We start from the raw sequence: 24,651 nt of genomic DNA on the forward strand, positions 1-24,651 counted from the left end.
GTTACACAAGATTGATGCTTATTTTCTCTTCATAATTTTGAGGATATTTTCCTATTGCCTCTACTTCCCATTGTTGCCATCTGAAGGTCTGATGACAGTCTATTTGCAGTTCCTTTGTAGGTGACCTGTCTTTTGTCTGGCAGTTTTTAAGATCTTTTTATTTTTGAAGTTCTGCATTTCCATTACAAATGTGCACAATTATAGATTCCTTTCAGTTTATCCTGTTTGATATATATTGTTCCCCTTGTGTTTATTGATTCATATAATTTATCAGCTCTGGAAATTCTCAGCCATTAACTTAATTCTTTGATTAGACATGTTAGACTTTTTCATGTTCTCTATATTGCTTAACCTTTCTTTATATTTTTTAATCTCTTGTCTCTCTGTGCAACACTTTGTGTAATTCCTTATTTAAGAATCTTTTAGTTCACTAATTCTCTCTTTAATTGTGCCGTTATTTAACTTCAATAATTAAATTTTTCATTTCTAAAAGTTCTATTTTATTCTTTAAAAAATCTCAGGTAATTTTTAATTGTATATTGTTACATGCTTATTTTCATACTTCTATCTTTATTTAAATATCGTATATTGAATTATTTTAAATTATCTTTAGTAATTCAGTTATCTGAAATCCATGGAGATGTATATCTGTTGTTTATTTTCTAATTTTCCATCACAGTAGCTTGTTTTCTAGTGTATTTGGTGATCTTTGATTGTGAACTCATATTTATTTTAATTTATGGTAATCCTGGGGGCGACTATCAAAAATGCTTTAATCCACACATGAAGTTTTAAAAATTGTTTCTGCCAAAGTTAGAGGGACTAATAACCTGGGAACATTTTAGCCCCTGGTGTAATCAGAAGTCTTGGGCTTAGCACTTTTACCTTGAGACTTGTTCAGAGCTTAGTCTCCCGAGGGTGATGGTGCTCAGAGTAGTTGTGTCTCCTGCTCCTCCCCCATATATTAGCTCTCTGCTCAGGGATCCTTACTCATAATTTCAATCAAGGGATTTTGTTTGTTTGGTTATTTTTTTTGATAGAGAGTGTGGTACCCTTGGAGATTTCCTTATTTTTTTAGAGTCCTATGATGTACTTTAACATATATTTTATAACAATCTAGTTGGGAGCTCCCTTTGGTATTTCTGGTTGACCATGCTGCCAGATGCCAGTTCTTTCATTTAGTGTAATGTCCATCATTCCCTCTCACCTAGAAAAAAGAGTGCATCCTAACTTGTCTCTCTTAATTTCACCTTCTCCAATTTCAGCGCATCATATGTATGGTTGCCAAATTGATGTATCAACAGACACGTTAGACATGTTAAATTTGAAGTACCTAGAAATGAGAGTTTGGAGCTCAGGAGAGAGATGGATCCTAGAGATTTGTAAGTCATTGATAAATAATTATGAATGCCATGGGAGTGGGTAAGGTTATTGGGGAGACTGGAGTGAGTGAATATAAATAAAAGAGGAACATAGAATGTCAAGTCAACCTCACGGAGTAGGCAGAGAAAAATGAACTAGGAAAGGAAATAAGATGAAATCCAAGAAATAGGAAATCAAACAATGGGATCTCAAAATGCAAGGAAAAAGGGTTTCAAGGAGGGAAGGTTTATAGAGTCAAATGTGGTGAAAAGGGCATACAAGATGAGAACTTTAAATTTAATCTTTAGCAGATGAATGATTACTATTAGCAGAAAAGTTTTAGTCGAATGGGGACAAATGCAAAATGGTAGTGAATGTATGTACCAGTAATACAACTTGCTAGTCCTCTTCCTCATTACCTCCCACCTCCACTGAATATGTAATAAATTAGTAAGCTTCCTGGAACAAAAATAAACACAATTGCCTTCTGATCTTCCATAGTTGAAAGGGACTCAGGCAAATATTGGAGGCACTAGTAAAAAGGATCAAGCAGGAGATGGGGATAACAGTCATCAAACATAACATGGAAACTGTGAAGTGTTTCAGGTTCTGGACCTACCAGCTCACGTTGTAATAATGACTTGTTTGTTTGAATTTTAATTATTTTAGCTATTTCAGTAATAAAATGTATGTAATCTACTATTAATAATATTCCATGTTTCTGATGTTTTATTTGCAATCTCATTATATGTTGTACCACCATATTTCACAATATAAAGTAGAGAACAGAGCACAACTTGATTGTTTACTTGTTTGTTCAGAAAAACTGAGAGTTAAATCTATTAAATCTTAGCATTCAGACAAAATAAAGATGACCTTTCCTTTCAAAATCCTGGGCAAAGTATATGTTCGTGACATGCTTTTCTCTAAAGATCTTAAACTTTCTATAAAGGTAATTAATTTAAATTCCACTCTGTTCACATGTATCTTAGCCTAAAATTAAACTTTCACAAAGAAAATTCTCAAAATTATACTTTAAGGAAAGAGAGTATGATTGTGAAAAAAGAGCAGAAAAGTAATATTTTTAAAAATATTTAGAAACTATTATCATTTTACAACAGCCTAGAAGGTATTTTTTCCCAAACTCACAAATATCAGACTTCTGTAATAGTGCAACATTTGACTTCTCAACTTTTATCTAAGAAACACAAAAGTATAATTATATGATTTATTACTTACCCTGCCATCTTGTCCTTATTCCCATACTTTTCTCTTACAAAACACAATAAAGTAAAAAATTTTGAGAAACATATTTCCCAAGCTATCATTTCTCTACATTCAGCAGCACCCACTCTGGATTACTTATCCTTGAAATTTGCACTGAAGGCCTCCACAGGCTTTGTGCCTCAGCTCCTCCTAGGTACAATAACATTCACCAATGGAAGATCTCAACAGGCGAAGGCCCCACTGTTTGAAAATATTTTTCCCATCAGAAGAACAAAAACAATAACATAAACACATTAAAAAAAACCCAGCGCTCTCCTTTTATATAGTTTTGTTCATAACTAACATATAACATTTCTTCCTTATAGGTACCAGAGATTTGAAAAGGCATTTCTGTTAGCTGTTGACATTGGTGCTCGTGACCTGTTTATGGTGAGTCATTCACAGAGATGATTTTGTGCCTTCAGTTCTAAGGCTGAGTAAGTTGTCAGCTTTTGTGACCATTAAAAAGGATTAGTGTCATTTGTGCCTTAGACACATGGTGGGAAAGCATTATTCCATCTTGGCTTGCAGCTTTGCCTTCATGGAACTGGTCAATAGCCATCCAGTCTCTTTTCACTTGCTGACATTTTCCTTACCAGGACCCAAAGGATTTTTTATGTTTTCTAAGAATTTATAATTCTTGAACTTTTTTCCTCGTGTACCTTGCTGTGAGAGGATGACACCTTTCTATCTAATAAGCTTAAATGTCTTTCTGATCCATTCTCTGAAGAAGCACAGCTACAGATGCCAGGACATAGGGCAAAACATGTCCCATAGATCTTGAATGTGCTGTTTGTCCCTCGGATATTAGTGAGAAGTAAGAAATTATGAATGTTCTCATTTGTATTTTTAAAGTAACCACAGTGCAAAGTGGATCCAAGAAGTTATAAATTCACATACACTTTAGTCCTCCCATTTATTATCTACAGAACAATAAAACCGACTAGTTTCTTACAGATCCTTGTGCTCTGCATCAGGTTCTTATTTTTATAAGATCTTTCACCATAATGTCACAGTAAGATCAGATGAACAAAGGTGGGGTTCCTTTCCTGGTTTCTCAGCATATTCTGCTCCACAGAGATTTCATTGTTGTCAAAGAAACAATAAAGCAAAAGCTTCTTGAACACAGCAAAAACTTCTGGAAGGCTTGTTTACCTGTACCTTCTGCACAATGAAGACATTTAGTAGTTTAAATTAAGCTTTGATGCTTTAGATGTTAATATAGGTTCATGACATTAGGTCACTTGTCTTTGGAATGAGTTTGTTATTTAAATTCTAACTTTGCATCATTTAAATAAATTGTGCTTTCACTGATCATGAAAAAAATCTTTCTAATTACTTCAGAAGTATTAACCTTCTGTTATTTGTCATCTGTATTTTGTTATGTCAAATTGAGCAGACATATTAGTATATCGAGGGAAGGTTTTATTTTTTTCACCAAAATTATGCATGCAGACATCACAGTGTCAGAAATTTAATTACATCACTTTTTAGATTTTCTGACCCCCTGACTTTCCTGTTTATCTCCACCTTCTCACCTCTGCCACTATTCACCCCAGTAAAAGGTAGATTTTCTTCACATTTCTTTACGTTTTTATGTCTATAGTCTCAATCTTTTTTCTAGCCAAGATAAGAACTGAAGAGATGAGTATTTAAATGTTTAGTGTCTGGCAAACTTTCTGTCTCAATGTATTATATTGTTCTGTAATTTCTACTGCTTTGATTATTAATGAATACATAATCATAGAAACCATCTTTCTAAACTTTTTCTCAAATCATATCTGTTTCAGCATCTAGTCTCAGTTTAGCCAGTAACAATATAAAGAAACTTGAAGTTTTATGAGAACACAGCCAAACTCATTTGGTTATGTACCGTCTATGACTGCTTTTGCTCTCAGTGGCAGAGCTGAGTACAGTAGTCCCTCGATATCTGCGGGGGATTGGTTCCAGGACCCCCGCGGATACCAAAATTCGTGGATGCTCATGTCCTTTACGTAAAATGGCATAATATTTCCAGATAACCTACACACATCCTCCTGTATACTTTAAATCATCTCTAGATTACTTACTATACCTAATACAGTGTAAATGCTATATAAATAGTTGCTATAGTATATTGTTTAGGGAATAATGACAAGAAAAAAAGTCTGTAGGTCTTCAGTATGGATGCAGCCATCATAGGCCTTTTAATACACGATTGGTCGAATCTGCAGGTGCAGAACCCACAGAGAGCCAACTGTAGTTGCAAGAGACCATATAGCTTGTAAAGTCTAGAATATTTACTATCTGGATCTTTACAGAAAAAGTTTGCAGACTCCTGGTCAAAACAATGATGATTTATAATTTCACTCCTCTATTTAAAACACTTTAGCAGCTTCCCATTGTCTTTGGGATAAATTCTAACTCCTTAACGTGGCATCTAAGGCCCCTTCAGTCTCACTTTTCTGCTTTCCAGCTACATCACCTTTCTCTCAGTACTGGAAAATATACTGTACTACTTTTTACATCCAGACCATGTTAAGGAGTTTGGGTTTATCCTTACCCCAAATAAGTCCAACAAGGTGTGATGGGAAATACATGAAATGTGGGTCAGAAGTTTCCTCCAAGGTCAGTAACCTTGGAGGGGTTTTTTTAATGTAAATGACAATAATAATAGAGTACCTACTCATAAAGTTGTTTTTGAGTCTCAGTGGAGATAATGTATTAAAAGTATTTTGTAAACTGGGAAGTACTATACAGATATCATGTGTTATTACTATTAAGACAGGGCAATTATTGTTACTTTGCGGCTATTGCAAGAAATAACGAAGACCTGAAACAGGGCCTGAATTATATGAATATAAAGGAGAGGATATTTTGTAAGCAAAATCAATATGATTCAGCAAGTCCTTAGATGAAAATAAAATATTTTGGTTGTAAGAATAAATAGTACTATAATAAAAAGAAAACAATGCCATAAAGTATAAAGAATGAAATAAAAATCACTTGAAATCCTCCTGTCCAGAAATGAACATCCTTTAAAATACCTCTCTATGTGAATATGCGCTGCTTAACAACAGGGATACATTCTGAGAAATGCATTGTTAGGTGGTTTTTTCATTGTGCAAACATCATAGAGTGTACTAATGTGGAACAAAATTTGCCACCCCAAAATGTGTCTCTTTAACATGAGGGTTATCGCAAAGTTTTTCTTGTTACCTCCCCCTTAATTGCCTCAAAGAATTCAGATTAAAAAACCTGCCTCAGGGAGTGAGCTATCACCTTAGCATGACATGAACTAGGTGGTAGAAAGGGAGGAACCTAGAAAAGCCTGTTTGTTGGGTTCTCCTCTGTGTTCTTCTGTTTCTATGTGGCCGAACATTTGTTTTCCAAATGTTTGCTCCTTTTCACCTACCTGTGAACTGCCTTCCTTCTCTTTGTAATCTCTGACTCTCCCCATCCCCAATACCTTCTTTTATCTGTAGCTGAGGATGGTATTTAAGTTGAGGGCTTCTGCCATTTGGGTGAATTACTTGGTTTTCCTGGATTTCTCCCATGTGTATATGCTATTAAACTTTTGTTTGTTTTTCTCCTGTTAATGTGTCTCATGTCAATTTAATTCTTACATCAGTCAGAAGAACCTAGAAGGACAGAGGAAAATTTCTTACCCCCCTACAGTACTTACACAAATCTAGATGCTATAGCCTACCTCACACCCAGGCTATATCGTGCTAATCTTATGGGACCACCACCATATATTTGGTCTGTCATTGACGGAAACATTGTTATGCAGTGCCTAACTATATACACGTATACTTACTGTACTTTTCGTTTGTAATTTGATCTTTTCCATTCAATAATGTGACATAGACAGTTTTCCATATCAGTAAGTATAGCTCTATGTCATCACTTTAATGTTTACATTGTATTCCATTTTATGGGTGGTACTGGCAGAAAAACAAGCTCATAGACCAATGGAACAGAATAGAGAGCCCAGAAATAAACCCATACATATATGGTCAGCTAGTCTTTGACAAGGGTGCCAAGAACACACAATGGGGAGAGGATAGTCTCTTCAATAAATGGTGGTGGGGAAATTGGCTATCCACATGCAGAAGAATGAAACTGGATCCCTGTCTTACACCACTCACAAAAATTAATTCAAAATGGATTAAAAACTTAAATAGAAGACCTGAAACCATAAAACTCCTAGAAAAAAACACCGAGAAAAAGCTCCTTGACATTGTTGTGGCAATGATTTTTTGGGTAAGATAATAAGCTTAGACAACAAAGGCTATAATAAGTAAGTGGGACTACATCAAACTAAAAAGTTTATGTACAGCAAAGGAAACAATAAATTGAAAATACAATCTATAGAATGGGAGATAATATTTGCAAACCATATACCTGATAAGGGGTTAATATCCAAAATATATAAGGAATTCATATGCTTCAACAGCAAAAAATCACATAATCCAACTTAAAAATGAGCAAAGGACCTGAAGAGACTTTCTTCCAAAAAAGACATACAAATGACCAACAGGTACATGAAAAGGTGTTCGACATCACAAATAATCAGGGAAATGCAAATCAAAACCACAGCAAGATATCACTTCACACCTATTAGGGTGGCTTTTATCAAAAAAAGACAAGAGATTACAAATGTTGGCAAGGATGTGGAGAAAAGGGAGCCCTTGTACATTGTTGGTGGGATTATAAATTGGTATATAAATATAAATATTTGGTATATAAATATAAATATTTGCTTCATATATCCTTCATATATCATATGTCCATGTTTCCTTAAGTTGTCTCTCTTATAAGTAACAATTAGTTGGATATTTTTAATGAACTCTCATAATCTTTGCCTTTTAAATGGATTATTTAATTGAAGTATAACATAAGTAATAGTACAATTGTGTTCATCCTACCCTCTTTCTTTTCTGTATGTCCCAACTATTCACTGCCCTTTTGTCTAACCAACCTTGCTCTTTTTTAATTTTTCCCTTCTATTAGCTTATTAGTTACATTTTTTCTCTTGACTAATGTCCTTTTGGTGTGTCTTTTTGTTGCTGTTATTGTTTGGGGGTCATTTGGTCTTATCTCTTTGCTGTTTTTTTTTTTTTATTAAATGTTGGACATAGCATTTTAAAAATGTGATAATTTGAGGCTGTGCGTGATGTTATTTTCCCTCCTGAAAAAATTTACTTTTGGGCCAGCCCTAGTGGCCTAGTGGTTAAGTTCAGCACACTGTGCTTCAGCAGCCTGGGTTTCGTTCCTGGGTGTGGACCTACACCACTCGTTGGTTAGTGGCCATGCTGTGGCAGCGGCCCACATAAAAAGAAAAAAAGAGGAAGACTGTCAATGGATGTTATTAGCTCAGAGTGAATCTTCGTGACCAAAAAAAAAGAAAAAAGAATTTACTTTTGCTTCTGACAGGTAGTCAGGGTAAGGGTTAAACAAAACCTTAATCCATTCTGGGATTGAGTTTATTTGAAGCTGAGTTTCAGTCTGAGAGCTGGTTTATTTCCACTTCACACCTGTGTCAAGAGTGTAGCCCCTCAGGGGTCCCAGTTGAAAGCTCTGCCTCCTCAACAGGCCCTGAAATGTAACTTTGTACCCTTTGCCCAGTGACTCTACCTAAAGCTCTGTACAGTTTCTCAACTTCTCAAACACTACTTTCTGCTAACTTTCTCAGCCTCTTGGCCAGTTACAAATCAGCAAAAGCTTTGAAAAGCAAAAGCATCACCAAATGTCAGGTTTACCTCTCTGGGCTTTGCTTCTGTCTAGAATCTTGGTTCTTCAGATATTCACTGTCTTGGTGGTTCTCCAATGTCTTCAAACAGATTTTTGAAGAGTTAGATAAAATAATTTTATAGTTTCTCTCAGCAAAAGTACTGGTCTGTTATATCCTTATCTGGATAATTGGAATCAGAAGTTCTATAGCATATTTTTGGAAGGCAAGGAAAGTGTTAAACTTAGCACTAGCTGCTTTCCAATTTTGGATGACTCCCTGCAGTGTGCTATTATGTTTGAACTATTAATTACTAAGAGTCTTAAATATCACAAATTTTGTGTATAACTAGAGTCTACACTTAATTATGGTGAAAGCACTAAAGAGAAAAACTTGATTTTTTTCAAATTTTAACTCATTTTCAAGAAAGTAGAAAAAATAAATTTTCAGCTCTTCAAGTTGAATTGTTTTAGTCTTGTAAGATTAATAATGCAAGTCTTTCCTTTGATAATAGAAGATATTTGTGTTTATACCTGCTTAAATGTATAGTCTGTCTTGCTCATGGGCATGCTAAGTGCTTTATGATTATCAGCAACAAAATCATTACATCACAAAATTAAAGGAGTTAACTTTTCTTGATCACTTGCAAAATGCCAGGCATCATACCAGAGGCTTTATATAAGTTATCTAATTTAATTCTCATAATAATCCTTTTAGAATTATTATACCTATTTTATAGTTGATAAAACTAATTATAAGGAAAACTGAGCAGAACTGTGATTCAAACTCAGGTGTATTTGACTCTAAAATCCATGCCATTTTCAGTTATACCAAACTGTATTATATAAAGATTTGGAAGTTCCCTAAAGCTGAGAGATTTATGACTTGATGACTACCCATAACTACATTGAAGAAAGCTATTCTTTTTTTTTCATGCTTTACCAAAATTCACAAAGACTTCAGTAGGACTGCTTATTCTAGAATGATGTCTTATCTAGCTTGAATGATTTACAGAATCCTAGTGTATTGGGAAGATGATTCATCCAAATTAAACACTCTTAATATTAGTCTGTAACAAAAGGAAAAAAAGTCTGTTGTGTGCAGTGACTATAAAAAGGATCAGAGAAAGTAGCACCAATTGCCCATTTCCCTACTTTCTCATTCATGGCTCCAGAGAAGAATACTTTTACACATTTAGGCAGACATCATATTGATAGATCTTCTAGGTCCATGAGTCTGCTCTCTGAGAACCCATCTGCACCTTGGAGAGATACAAAGAAGAAGAGTTGTATCTTAAGGTGTCATGTGAACTAGACATGTTCTAGTGTTCACGTGTTCACATGTTAAATTGTCCATCCCCAATTTCCTGTCCTTTAGAAAAGCATCAGCCTCTCATTGGTCCCTGTAGTTCAAGGGTGTTTCCTACTAAAACTCAAGCAAGGAGGAATAATGATATAATTAATATTGGCTCAACTGTTTTAAAATATTACTCATAAGGGAAGGGGGAGCTTCCACTTCCAGCTAATGGAAAAACTGGTTTTCAGACTTGCTCCCACAGTAAACTACTATAAAACTGGACAAAATATGAGACAACTGTATTTAGGCCTGAGACAATGAGCACTGCAAGACTGTTTTCCTCAAAAAAATGGGGAGGACATAGATGAGCCCTGTAAACAGTTTCCAGAGCAGAGACCAGTGATGTCACTCAGCTAAAGAGCCAGAGATAAGAGTTAAGAATTCAGAGATAATGAGAGATCTAGAGTTTGTGGGGCAGGATACCCCAAAAGGAGAATCTGTGTGAAGAGTAAGGACTCAGAAGTCTTCATGGTGTTTCCCTTTGGGTTGTTGATGGAAGGCTTGGCTGCAAATAGATAAAGCCTACAAAGAGTCACTGCAGTGAGACTGAAAGCTGAATGATGATGTTGCACAGTGCTGAGAGATGCTGGAATTCTGGTTCAGCCAAAGTGAAGCATCCTCACTGGGCATTTACATGAAACCCCATAAATGCCATGCTTTATGAATAAGGACCACATCCTAAGACTATGTACAAAACTGAAATAGATGTGACTTTAAAAATCATAAAACTAAACTTGACAGGATCAAAAGAATCCACTACTAATTTAATGCTCTGCTAGTGTAAAACTCAGCATCCTTTAAAGAAAGACAATATAATCCAAACTCCCTATAATGTGACGTCCACAATGTCCAGGACACAATAACACATTACTAGGTAGGTGAGAAAGCAGGAAAATGTGATGTATAATGAAGAGAAAAAGGAGCTAATAGTAACAGATCCTGAGATGACTCAGATTTGAAATGAGCAGACAAGAACTTTGGATAGCTGTTATAAATGTGTTCAACGATTTTAAAAGAAAAGATGAACATAAAGACTGAATATATAAGGATTCTCACTACAGACACAGAAACTATTAAAAAAAAAAGGGGGAAAAGAAATTATAGAACTGGGGCCAGCCCTGTGGCCGAGTGGTTAAGTTCGCGTGCTCTACTTCAGCAGCCCAGGGTTTCGCCGGTTCAGATCCTGGGCATGGACATGGTGCCACTCATCGGGCCATGCTGAAGAGGCGTCCCACATGCCACAACTGGAAGGACCCACAACTACCTTTTGGTCAACAAAAAGAATTATAGAACTGAAAAATATAAAATCTGAAATGACAAATTCACTGTATAGGCTTAGCAGAAGATTGGATGCTATATAATAAAGGACAAGTGAACTTGAAGACAGATCAATAGAAATCATCCAATCTGAATAAGCAAGGTAAAATATTGTAAAAAGTGAACACAGCCTCAGTTATTAGTGAGATAAAATCAAGTGATCTAAAATAGATGTAATTGGTGAAAAACATTAGTCTACAGATCCAAGAAGCCCAGTGAACTACAAATAGAAGAAAGCAATACCTGTGCACACCATACCTTGGTATGGCATATCCAAACTACTGAAAACCAATGATGATGAGAAAAATCTTAAAAATAGCCAGAAAGAAAACCAAAAAAATTACATAGAAGACCGACAACTAATTTGAATCATGGGTGACTTCTCATCAGAAAAAGTGATGGCAAAAGATAATGGAACAACATCTTTAACGTACTGAAAAAAGCAAAAACTCTTAAGACAAAATTTTATATCCAGTAAAAAGAATCTTAAAATGAGGGTGAAATAAAGACACTTTTGAATAAACAAAAGCTGAGACAACCCAGCACCAGCACACCTGCGCTACAATAAAAGTTAAAGGAAGTTCCTCAGGAAGAACAAATAGGATACCAGGTGAAAACTTGGATATACATAAAAGAATGCAGAGCTCTGGAAATGGTAAACACGTAGATTAATTGGGGCCAGCTCAGTGGCATAGTGGTTAAGTTTGTGTGCTCTGCTTTGGCAGCCCAGAGTTCACAGGTTTGGATCCTGGGCATGGACCTACACACTGTTCATCAAGGCATACTGTGGCAGCATCCCACATACAAAATAGAGGAAGACTGTCACAGATATTAGCTCAGGGACAATCTTCCTCAAGCAAAAAGAGGAAGATTGGCAACAGATGTTAGCTCAGGCCCAATCTTCCTCACTAAAAACAAATAAATGAATAAAATAATAAAATAGTATTTTTCCTCATCTAAAAATTTCTTTAAAACATAACTGTTTAAAGCAAAAGTAATAAAAATGGCTTGTAGCATATATAGCATGTGCATGTAAAATGAATGACAGTAACATCACAGCGGGGTCAGGGGAGGGCTGTAAATGGAATTATACTATTGTAAGGTTCGTACCTTTTACCTGAAGTGGTACAATATTAATTCTAAGTAGACTATGATAAGTTAAGATTGCATATTGTAGTGCCTAGAAGATTTTCTTAAATATTTAAATGTACAGCTAAAAAGAAGTCAATAGAGGAAATAAAAAATACTTTGAAAATATTCAACCCCAAAGAGGGCAGCACAGGAGAATGAATAGAAAACAAATAGCAAGATTGTAGCCCACTTTCACTACTCTTATTTAACATAGTCTTGGAAGTCCTAGCCAGAGAAATCAGGCAACAAAAGAAATAAAAGGGATCCAAATTGGAAAAGAAGAACAGATGACATGATTTTATATATAGAAAAGCCTAAAGAATCCACTAAAAACCTTTTAGAAATAATAAGTGAATACAGTCAAGTCACAGGATACAAAATCAACATACAAAAATCAATTGCTTTTCTATATACTAACAACGAAGTAGCAGAAAGGGAAATTAAGAATACAATCCCATTTATCCTTGCAACGAAAAGAATAAAATACCTAGGAATAAACTTAACCAAAGAGGTGAAAGATCTGTACACAGAAAACGAAAACATTGTTGAAAGAAATCGAAGAAGACACAAAGAAATGGAAAGATATTCCGTGCACTTGGATTGGAAGAATTAACATTGTTAAAATGTCCATACTTCCTAAAGCAATCTATAGATACAATGCAATCCCTATCAACGTTCCGACAACATTTTTCACAGAAATAGAACAAAGAATCCTAAAATTTATATGGAACAACAAAAGACCCTGAATAGCCAAAGGATTCCTGAGAAACAAGAACAAAACTGGAGGTATCACACTCCCTGATTTCAAAATATATTACAAAGCCATAGTAACCAAAACAGCGTGATACTGGCACAAAACAGACACACAGATCAATGGAACAGAATTGAGAGCCAAGAAATAAACCCACACATTTATGGACAGCTAATATCTGACAAGGGACCCAAGAGCATACAATGGAGAAAGGAGAGTCTCTTCAATAAATGGTGTTGGGAAAACTGGACAGCCACATGCAGAAGAATGAAAGTAGACCATTATCTTACACCATGCAGAAAAATCAACTCAAAATGGATTAAAGACTTGAATGTAAGACCTGAAACCATGAAACTGCTAGAAGAAAACAGAGGCAATATGCTCTTTGAGATTGGTCTTGGCAGCATATTTTCAAGTACCATGCCTGACCGGGCAAGGGGAACAAAAGAAAAAATGAACACATGGGACTACGTCAAACTAAAAAGCTTCTGCACAGCAAAGGAAACCATCAACAAAATGAAAAGACAACCTAACAATTGGGAGAAGATATTTGCAAACCATATATCAGATAAGGGGTTAATATCCAAATTATACAAAGAACTCATACATCTCAACAACAAAAAAACCCAACAACCCAATTAAAAAATGGGCAAAAGATCTGAACAGAGATTTCTCCAAAGAAGATATACAGATGGCAAACAGGCACGTGAAAAGATGTTCAACATCATTAGCTATCAGGGAAATGCAAATCAAAAAACTACAGTGAGGTATTACCTCACTCCAGTCAGAATGGCTATAATTAACAAGACAGGAAACAAGTGTTGGAGAGGATGTGGAGAGAAGGGAACCCTCGTACACTGCTGGTGGGAGTGCATACTGGTGCAGCCACTAGGGAAAGCAGTATGGAGAATCCTCAGAAAATTAACAATACATCTACCATATGATCCAGCTATCCCACTACTGGGTATTTATCCAAAGAACTTGGAAACGCAAAGGCATAACAATACATGCACCCCTATGTTCACTGCAGCATTATTCACCGTAGCCAAGACTTGGAAGCAACCTGGGTGCCCATCAAGGGACGAATAGATAAAGAAGATGTGGTATATACACATAATGGAATACTACTCAGCCATAAGAAATGATGAAATCCAGCCATTTGTGACAACATGGATGGACCTTGAGGGTATTATGCTAAGTGAAATAAGTCAGAGGGAGAATGTCAAATACCGTATGATCTCACTCATAAGTAGAAGATAAAAACAACGACAAACAAACACATAGCAATGGAGATTGGATTGGTGGTTACCATGGGGAAGTGAGGGGGAGGGAGGGCAAAAGGGGTGATTAGGCTCACATGTGTGGTGATTGACTATAGTTAGTTTTTGGGTGGTGAACGTAATGTAATCTACGCAGAATTTGAAATCTATTACAATGTACATCTGAAAGCTATATAATGTGTTAATCCAATATTACTGCAATAAACAGAAAACAGGAAAAGAAAGGTTTGGATTAAAAGTTTGTAGCAAATCAAACAAACAAATAGCAAGATTGTATACTTAAACCCAAACATTTATAATTACATTAAATTCAAATTAACTGGATGCTCCAAATAAAAAACAGAGATTGAATTTTTTCAAATCTGAGATTATTGGACTGGATAAAAAGTAAGACCTAATTCTGTCTATAAGAGAAACATTTTAGTTATTATGACACAAATAAATTGAAATTAAAAAGACATACCACACAAATTATAAGTACCAGACAGACTTTAGGACAAAGGAAGCATTAACAGAGATAAAGAGGCACATTCATGATGATAAAAGTTCAGCAGAAAGACCTAATTCTAAATATCTGTGTAGAAAATAACTGAGTTTCAAATATATGAAGCAAAAGCTGACAACCAAGAAAGAGAAATAGACAGATATAGTAATTCACAGAATAAGTAATAAAAAAAATTTCCTAAGGATATAGACTATGTGAACCTATCAACCAGCTTGACCGAACTGACATTTTTTGAACCTATATCTAACAACTTTAGAATGCAGTTTTTTTTCAGATGCACATAGAATATTCACTAAACATAGACTATATGCTGGTCCATAAAATAAAGCACAATACACTTTAGAAGATTGAAATATGACACCAAAGGAATTAAATCACAAGTCACTAATGTTCAGATATCTACAAAGTGCCCAACTCTTTGCATATTAAACAGTACTTCTCTAAAAATCTCATGGGTCACAGAAGAAATCACAAGAGAAATTAGGAAATATTTTGAATTGAATTTTAATGAATATATCAAAATGTGTGGGTTGATTATAATACATTGTATAAAATAAGATGCCGTGAGTCCATACTGATACAGATAAGTACATAGGTAAATAAATAATGCCAACTAATAAATGTAAGGGGAATGACAGAACGAGAAAAATCTCAATTTGGCAAACCTCATAGTAATTGAATAAGGCAAGAATCATTAATGGCTGCTATAACTGTAAGAGAAAGTTCCATGAGATAGAGGATACTTATGAGAGTAACTTTACAATGGAGAAGGCTCATAGACACCATGTTAATCAAGTGATCAAAATGCCATCATCAATAATGGAACAAATCAAAATAATTTGCCACCTTGTATATTGCAATGAGAACACAACATTGTGTTCTGTGGCATTCCTAAAAAAAGTGCATAACCTGAATTTAATCCTGAGGAAACATCAGTTGATTCCAAATTGAGGGACATTCTAATAACTAGCCTATACTCTTCAAAAAGGTCAAGCTCATGTAAGTGAAAGGAAGACTCAAGAACTCTACTAAAGAAGACTACAGAGACATAACTAAATGCATCAAGAAATGGATCTTTGTGATATGAAGAAAATTATTGGAACAGTTGGTAAAATTTCAGTGATTAAGTGGGAGTAATGTTATCAATGTTAATTTCATGATTTTGATGATTTGATTGTGGTTATATAGGAGAGTGTCCTAATTTGTAGGAAATAAACACTAAAGTATTCAAGAGCATGTTGGCAACTTCCTCTCAAATGAGTTAGAATAAAAGAGTTTTGTATTGTACTTGAAAATCTTCTGTAACTCTGAGATTGTTTAAAAGGTTTTTAAAGAAAAAAATAAAAATTTTCACTAATATCACAGCTCTAGACTCTTTATTGCCCATGATTTCTCTAGGTAGAAGCTGTGTGGTTTGGAAGTCTATTTCTGTTGGTTACAGAAATGCTGCTTTTAGTTCTGTGTCTTTGGGACCTTATTCTGCTTTTGAAAATTCAGGTAACCTCTCCAACCTAATTATTACTGTGTCATAAAAGCTACTCATTTGCCACCCAAGATTGCTTCTCTGGCCTCATGTTGGATGGCATGAGGATGAGTATGCCTTCTGAACATTCTCGTGTTGACATCCCTAATTACCTTGGCCATTGGCACAGGACCATTTGGAATGTCAAGTGTGTGCATTTGATAATGCTATAAAAAGACCTATAGTTACTGCTCTCCAGCCATCTGTGCCTTCCCTTGGCATGTTACTGTTCAGTAGTTTGTCTTTCATTGGCATGATTTCTGTAGTGTGGCTTTACATCTGCCACTCCGAGGCACTTGCTTGGTGATCAAGTTGACATAAAATTGTTTCCTTGGCACTGTTTTTATATAGAGGAGTTTTATACCTGCTAACTTCTGAAGCAAGAATTACCATTTGTTACATACATTATAAGTGTAATTTTAAAAATTATGAGTATAGACTTCTCTGGCCTCTTTTGGCTCAAACCTATCTTGGACTTTCAAGTTCAAATTTTCCCAATCAGGTGTCTCCACTCTGAAGAATTAACTTGTAAATGAAATATACCTCTTCTAAGATATTGGATTGAGTATATACATCAACCTCTCCCTCCTCTGCCAAATCTCTAGAAATCATGGAATGTGTGTGTGTGTGTGTGTGTGTGTGTGTGTGTATTTAAAATTTCTAATTGGAATTCAAAACAAGAATACATGATGGACCAGAAGCTGTAAGGAATCCACTGAAAACTGTAGAAGAGACAAAATCAAATTGAAAAATGAAAGCAGAAACTTAAATGTCCAGAGGAGAAGACTGCTCCTAAAGTTGAGAGAAGCATCAAAAGTTCTCCTTTCCCTAAGGAAGGGGATACTAGGAATCAGAAAAATGTTCCTGGGCAAGCAAGGATGAATAATCAGGGTGGAGTAAGGTGGGTAAATGGAGACAAGTCAAAATAAGTAAATACTGATAAACCCCAGGTAATGTCAGAAAAGTAAGTTGATATGACTATGTTAAGAATTCAAGGATATTCACCAGAAAAATAGGAATGGATGGTGTTATGGACTGAATTGTGTTCCCCTCCTCTCCCAAATCCATGTAGTGAAGCTGTAACCCTGCAATATGACTGTATTTGGAGAAAGGCCTTTAAAGATGTAATTAAAATTAAATGAGGCTGTTAAGGTGGAGCCTTAATCCAATATGACTGGTGACTTTATAAGAAGAGTAGACACCAGGCATGCATGTGCACAGAGGAAAGGCCATGTAAGGACACAGCAAGGTCACAATCTGCAAGCCAAGGAGAGAGGCCTCAGGAGAAACCAAACCTGTCAACAACGATCTTGGACGTCCAGCCCAACTGTGAGAAAATACATTTCTGTTGTTTAATGCACCCAGCCTGTGGTGTTTTGTTATGGCAGCCCTAGCAGACTAACACAAATTCCTAAGTTTAGAACCAATAAACAAGAAAAATGCAAGAAAGAAAACTTGATAAATTATTAAAAATCAAACAGGAAATAATCAAAGGCAATTAACTAAAGATATGGTAAATAGAAAACACAAAATAAGTTTTCAAGAATATCTAAACATCAGTAATTATAATGTGAATGAATTAAATTCATCTATTGAAAATGAGAGACCATAAGATTGGATTTTTTAAATATCCAGATATATGTTGCAGATTAAAAAAACATTCCAAACCTAAAATAACATAGGAAGGTTCAAATGGAAAAAGATATACAAATAAGTGCTGCCAAAACCAAGTATCAGACAAAACATCTGAAGACAAGAGTATTAAAAAGGAAAAGAAGGGTGAAGTACTTTTTAAGTATGTCCACAAATTCTTTGAATACTCCTCTTTTCAAAAGGTGGTGCCTTATCCTCTTATCCCCTTGAATATCAGCTGGACCTAGTAACTCACTTCATTTATGATGTGTGACTTCTGAACTAGGTAATAAAATGTTTTGTGGCTTTCTTTTTGCCCCCTTTCACTCTGATCTGGGGGAAGCTAGCTGCCATGTCATGAGGACATTCAAGCAACCCAGTGGAGAGGTGTACACAGTGAGATACCAGCATCTTAGAAACAGCCAGCAAGGAACCGAGGCCTCCAGACAAAAGCCATGTGAATGAACCATCTAGAAGCAGGTCCTTCATCCCCAAATTTTCAGGTGGTTGCAGCTCTGGCCAACTTCTTGACTGCAACCTTATGAAAGACCTTGAGTCAGAATCACCCAATTAAGTCTTCCTAGATTCCCGACCTTCCGAAATTGTAAGATAATCAGTGTTTATTGTTTTGAGCTGCTAACTTTGGAGATAATTTGGTATGCAGCAATAGATAACTAGTACAGAGAGAGCCTTCAGAATAATATAGTTGATGATAGAAGTGATCCATCAAGTAGACATAGCACTATTCATTTAACTACAGGGTTCCAAAATTAATTGTTTTATAAAGAAAAACCTTCAAGGAAAGATGGCAAAATCCACAAAGTGCAGGATTTTTAACACTCTCTTCTCAGAAAACAATACACTGAAAAGGAAAAAAATCAGCAAGGATACTGAGGATTTGAATACCAATTAGAAAACTTGAACTAAGGAAGCTATATTTATATTTAATAAACAGAATGCACATTACAGGGATACCTTGAAGATACTGTGGGTCTAGTTCCAGACCACTACAATAAAGCAAATAGCGCAATAAAGTGAGTCACACAAATTTTTTGGTTTCCCAGTGTATTAAAAAGTTGTTTACATTATACTGTGGTCTATTAAATGCGCAGTAGCATTATATCTAAAAGACCCAATGTATATACCTTAATTAAAAAATACTTTATTGGGGCTGGCCCTGTGGCCGAGTGGTTGAGTTCGCACGCTCTGCTGCAGGCGGCCCAGTGTTTCGTTGGTTTGAATCCTGGGTGCGGACATGGCACTGCTCATCAAACCACGCTGAGGCAGCGTCCCACATGCCACAACTAGAAGGACCCACAACGAAGAATATACACAACTATGTACTGGGGGGCTTTGGGGAGAAAAAGGAAAAAATAAAATATTAAAAAAAATACTTTATTGCTTAAAAATGCTAACCATCATCTGAGCCTTCAGCAAGTCATCTTTTTGCTGGTGGAGGGTCTTGTAAAAAATGCAGTATCTGCGAAGCACAATAAAGCAAAGCCCAAAAAAATGAGGTATGTCTGTATTAACAAAATGACAAAGTCAAGCACAAATAATGATCATATCTAAGCCACCAAGGAAATCTGAACAAAGTCAAAAGCTTGCTATCATAGAGACCATATTCAGTGACTTCCATGTAATAAAAGTAAAAATAAACTACAAAAAGATTGCCCTGCTAAAAAATAATATCCCGTGCCTCAACATTTAACAGCATACTTCTTAATAACTGTTGGGCTAAAGGTGATGACAAAGTGAAAATTATAAACTTTTTAGCTTAATGGCAATGAAAATATTACATATGAAGATCTGTAGCTTGCAGCCAAAGCAGTAATACTCAGAAGAAATTTTGTAGCCTTAAATTCATTAATTAAAAAAACATTGAAAATAAGTGACCTGCACTTTCCTTTCAAGAGGGTAAAGACAAATCCAAAGAATGTAGAGAAACAAAATTAGTGAACATAAAAGAGGAAATTAAATTTTAAAAAGTAGAATTTTTCAATAAAATTAAAGCTGTTTTGGGGCCTGCCCGGTGGCACAGCGGTTAAGTGTGAGCGTTCCGCTTCCACGGCCCGGGGTTCGCCGGTTCAGATCCTGGGTGCGGACATGGCACCGCTTGGCACGCCATGCTGTGGTAGGCGTCCCACATATAAAGTGGAGTAAGATGGGCACAGATGTTAGCTCAGGGACAGTCTTCCTCAGGAAAAAAAAAAGGAAGATTGGCAGCAGTTAGCTCAGGGCTAATCTTCCTCAAAAAAAAAAAAGAAAGAAAAAATTAAAGCTGTTTTCTGAAAAGACCTGTAAGACAACAGTTTGGAAAATATGATCAAGACACAGAAAAAAAAAGAAGAAAATAACATTAGGATTGAAAAGTATATAAGTATAGACCAAGGAAATTTGTTTTTAAATAAGAAAGAAAATACTGTTATTTAATTTTATTCTGAATTTTTTTTATCATAGATAAAAAGCAGAGAGAATAAAATAATGAATCACCATATTCCAATCACCTAGCTTTAACAATTATCTATACATGACCTAACACTTTTCATTTATATCTCCAACCACTTTACATTCAGTTTTGGATTATTTTGAAGCATCATATTATTTTACTTTAAAACCTTCAGTATGTGTCTCTAAAAGAAGAATTTTTTTCTTTAAAGAAATGCACCGCAATAGTATGATCACATCCAAAAAAATTCACCTTAGTTTCTTAATATCATCAAAAATCAAATTGATATTCAAATTTCCTGATTATCTCCTGAAATATTTATTTTAAAAATCTAAAAGGTAGTTGGATCTCAGGATATAAACAAGGTCCAACATTACATTTGGTTGATGAGTCTCAGATGTCTACAGTATTTTAATCCTAGTTCTAGCTGCCTCTCTTCACTTCTTTTGTAATTTCTCTGTTGAATAAATTGAGCTTTTTGCCCTGAAGTTTCTCATATTCTGAATTGTGCCAATTGCATATCTTTGGAGTGCTTAACATGTTCCTCTCTCTCCTGTATTTCCTGTAAACCAGTAGTTCATTTGTGTCTCTGTGTAAACAAACATTTTTATTGTCTATTTGTTGGGGGTTTTTTTGACAAAGATGCTTCATAGATATTGTGTATCAACTGACAAATAACGTTAGGTTTTCTTTTTTGTGATGTTAAGTTTGATCAGTGGGTTCAATAATCCAATCATTATAAAGTTCTCCTAAAGCTTTCTGCATGCATTTTTAATTAGTGCTTACATCCATTATTTCATTAAGGCTGCAAAGTGTGGTGATATTCTATCGTTTCTTGTTCATTTGTTAGCTGGAATTCTTCTTAAAATATCTTTTCCTCCTTGCTATTGGGTTATTCTGAGGTACAATTCCTTTGGTAAGAAAGGGTAAATGCTTGATTCTCTATCTGTATTTACCACATTTCAAAATAATAAGTTGTTTCCCTAGCCTTCTCTAAAGGTTACCAATTCTATTTTTTAGTATTATCATTAATATTTAAATTTTTAAATATTTCATGTTTCAATCCATTGAAAATATTATTTTTTAATCTACAATTTGGGGGGTAATTTAAATACAATCAGATTCACAAATTTTAAATGTGTAATTCAATGAGTTTTGACAAACATATATAGTCACATAATCACCACCACAATTAAGTTTTAGGACATTTCCATCACCCCAAAAAGTTCTTTGTAGTTACCCTCCTGCCCAGCCCCAGGAATCCACCAATCTGCTGTTCACTACTATAGATAAGATTGTCAAGAATTTAATTTAAATGTAATTACATAGCATATACTCTTTTGTGACTGTAATTTTTGTTTTTTCCCTAAAGATTGGCACCTGAACTAACATCTATTGCCAGTCTTTCTCCTCCTCCTCCTCCTCCTCCTCCTTCCTCCTTCCTCCTTCCTCCTCCCCCCCCCCCCAAAGTCCCCTAGTACATTGTTGTGTATTCTAGTTGCAGGTCCTTCTGGTTCTGCTATGTGGGACACTGCCTCAGCATGGCTTGATGAATGGTGCTAGGTCCGCGCCCAGGATCCAAACCCACAAAATCCTGGCCTGCCAAAGCAGAGTGCACAAACTTAACCACTCAGCCAGGGTTCCCACCCCCTGTAACTATAATTTATTGCGTAAGTTGTGCTTTTTGAATCAGATTTAGGAAGTCTTTACCCAACTACCCAAGGCTGCAATTAATTTCTTGTATATGTTCTTTAAAAAATTTTATAATTTTAGTTTCTCTATTTAGGTCTATGATCTATGTTCAGTTAGTTTTGGAATGTGGTATGAATTCAGGTTTGGTTTGGTTGCATATGGTTGTCCAATTGTTTCAGAACTATTCCTTCTCCACTCAATTGCTTTTGCACCTCTTTGAAAATCAGTCAATTGGGCACACATCTGTAGGTCTATTTCTGAATTCTCTATTCTGTTCCATTGATTTATATGTCTATAGCAGTAGTTTCCAACAGGGGTGATTTTACAACCCCCCCCCCCCCGCCCCCAGGGACATTTGGCAATATCTTGAGGCGTTTTTGATTGCCACAGCTGTGGTGCTATTCGTATGTAGTGGGTAGAGGCCAGGGATGCTGCTAAACATCCTACAATACACAGGACAGCTCCTTACAACAAAGAATTCTCTGACCCAAAATGTTGATAGTCCCAAGGTTTAGATATGCTGGTCAATACTTTTGCCAGTATCACACTGTTTTGATTGTTGTTTAAGTCTTGAAATCAGGCTATGTAATTCTCCAACTGTCTCTTTTTAAAAATTACTTTAGCTACTCTGAGTCCTTTACATTTCCATATTAATTTTAGAATCAGCTTATCAATTTCTAAAAAATGTCTGCTGGGATGTGATTGGAATTGCATTAAATCTGTAAATCAACTTGGGCACAACTGACATCTTAAAAATATTGAGTCCATGGATGTGGCATATTTTCCATTATGTTGTTTTTAATTTCTCTCAGCAGTGTTGATATATATACTACAAAGTATGTGTGTGTGCATGTGTGTGCGTGCATATATATACACATGCAGTATACTATACACTGTAGTATATATATTACAATATATATATATCAGTCTCTAGTGTTTTAATGTCTTTCTAGTTTTGGTATTGGTGTAGTACTGATGTTACAAAATGAATTGCAAAATGTTCCTCTTCTCCTCTCCTCTCCCCTCTCCCTTCTCCTCCTAGACTTCCTCTGGGTGCTTTCAAGATTTTCTCTGTCAGTTTTCAGCAATTTGATTATGTTCTACCTTTGTGGTGTGTGTGTGTGCATTCATGTGTGTTTATCATATTTGTGGATCTTTCATTTATAGGTTAATAGGTTTTATCATATTTGGAAATTTTCCAAGCCTTATCTGTTCAAACATCCCCCGTCCCTCTTCTCTCTTCCTTCTAGGTCTTCAATTACAATATTAGTTCTGTTCATTTTTTTCAGTATTTATTCCCTCTGTGTATTTCTGTTACACTGCTTGATTATGTCCACTGGCCATTGAGGCTCTGCTCCTTTTCAGTCCTTTTTTCTCTATGTGCTTAATTTTAGATTATTTCTATTCTTTTAACTTCACTCATCTTTTATTCTTCAGTGTCAATTTGCTTGTAGTCCTTTCCAGTGAATTTTTCATTTCAGATAGTGTATTTATTTTTTTTTAAAGATTTTATTTTTCCTTTTTCTCCCAAAGCCACCTGGTACATAGTTGTGTCTTTTTAGTTGTGGGTCCTTCTAGTTGTGGCATGTGGGATGCTGCCTCAGCATGGCTGACGAGCAGTGCCATGTCAGCACCCAGGATTCGAACTGGCGAAACCCTGGGCCGCTGAAGCAGAGCGTGTGAACTTAACCACTTGGCCACAGGGCTGGCCCCCAGATAGTGTATTTTAAATTTCTAGTTCCATTTGGTTCTTTTTTTATATCTTCCAATTCTGTTGTCATTATGTTCATGTTTTTCTTTAAGTCTTTGTGTGTATGTTTGTATATATGTGTAGGTATGTATGTATATATGTGTGTGCGTGTATATTTGTTTTAAAATTCTTTTCTGCCGATTCCATTATCTCTGTCATTTCTTGGGTCTGTTTCAAGTGACCAGTTTTTATCCTGGTTAGGGTCATGTTTCCTTAATATTTTTTCATATCTCATATACCTTTATTGGAAGCTGGATTTCATGAATTTCATGTTGTTGAGTGCTAGATTTTGTTCTATTCGTTAAAAGAGTATACAGGTGGTAATATTTTTGCACTCATCTTTAGCCATGGAAACTCCTCCAAGTCAGCTTATGAGTCCTTTTGGGATGACCCCAGCAGTACTGATAGCTTCCTTGCCTTGTATGACAAGGTACACCCCCAACCTGGAATCAACCATTTCTCCAAGTAATTCTGATTTCTTTTAATGGCATATTGTCACTATAGTTCACAGACTGGAGACAGAGGGCTTATTTCTGCTAAGTTTGTCATTGTTTTTTAGGGCAAAGAGCTAAACAAAGGTAGGCACATTTTTTTTTGTAAATGGCCAGATAGTAAATATTTTAGACTTTGCAGGCCACAAAGTCTCTGTCACAACTATTCAGCTCTCCCATTGTAGCTTGAAAGCAGATATAGGCAGAATGTAAACAAATGAATGTGGCTGTTTTAATAAAACTTTATTTACAAAAACTAGTCTTAGGTTGAATTTGGTTCACAGACTGTATCTTGTTGACCTGTGTTATACAACATTTATAGAAAATGGCTTCAGAATATTTTCACAAATATTATTCCTACTAGTTATAATTATGAAAACATTCTGAAATTTCTTTGCAATTCCTTTGTTCTTCAGGATATCCTGTGAGGGATA

At 35.5% G+C, this 24,651-nt stretch overlaps 1 protein-coding gene across 1 annotated transcript in view; it reads left to right on the forward strand.

The window, feature by feature from the left end:
* Positions 1-24,651, forward strand: part of WDPCP (WD repeat containing planar cell polarity effector) — a 369,564-nt gene that overhangs the window by 217,376 nt on the left and 127,537 nt on the right. The window contains exon 14 of the mRNA XM_046661836.1: positions 2,955-3,018. Coding sequence (XP_046517792.1) covers positions 2,955-3,018 — 64 coding nt within the window. The remainder of the gene's footprint in view (positions 1-2,954; positions 3,019-24,651) is intronic.

The sequence above is a fragment of the Equus quagga genome, chromosome 5, assembly GCF_021613505.1.
Source record: "Equus quagga isolate Etosha38 chromosome 5, UCLA_HA_Equagga_1.0, whole genome shotgun sequence".
Taxonomy (NCBI): Eukaryota; Metazoa; Chordata; class Mammalia; order Perissodactyla; family Equidae; genus Equus; species Equus quagga.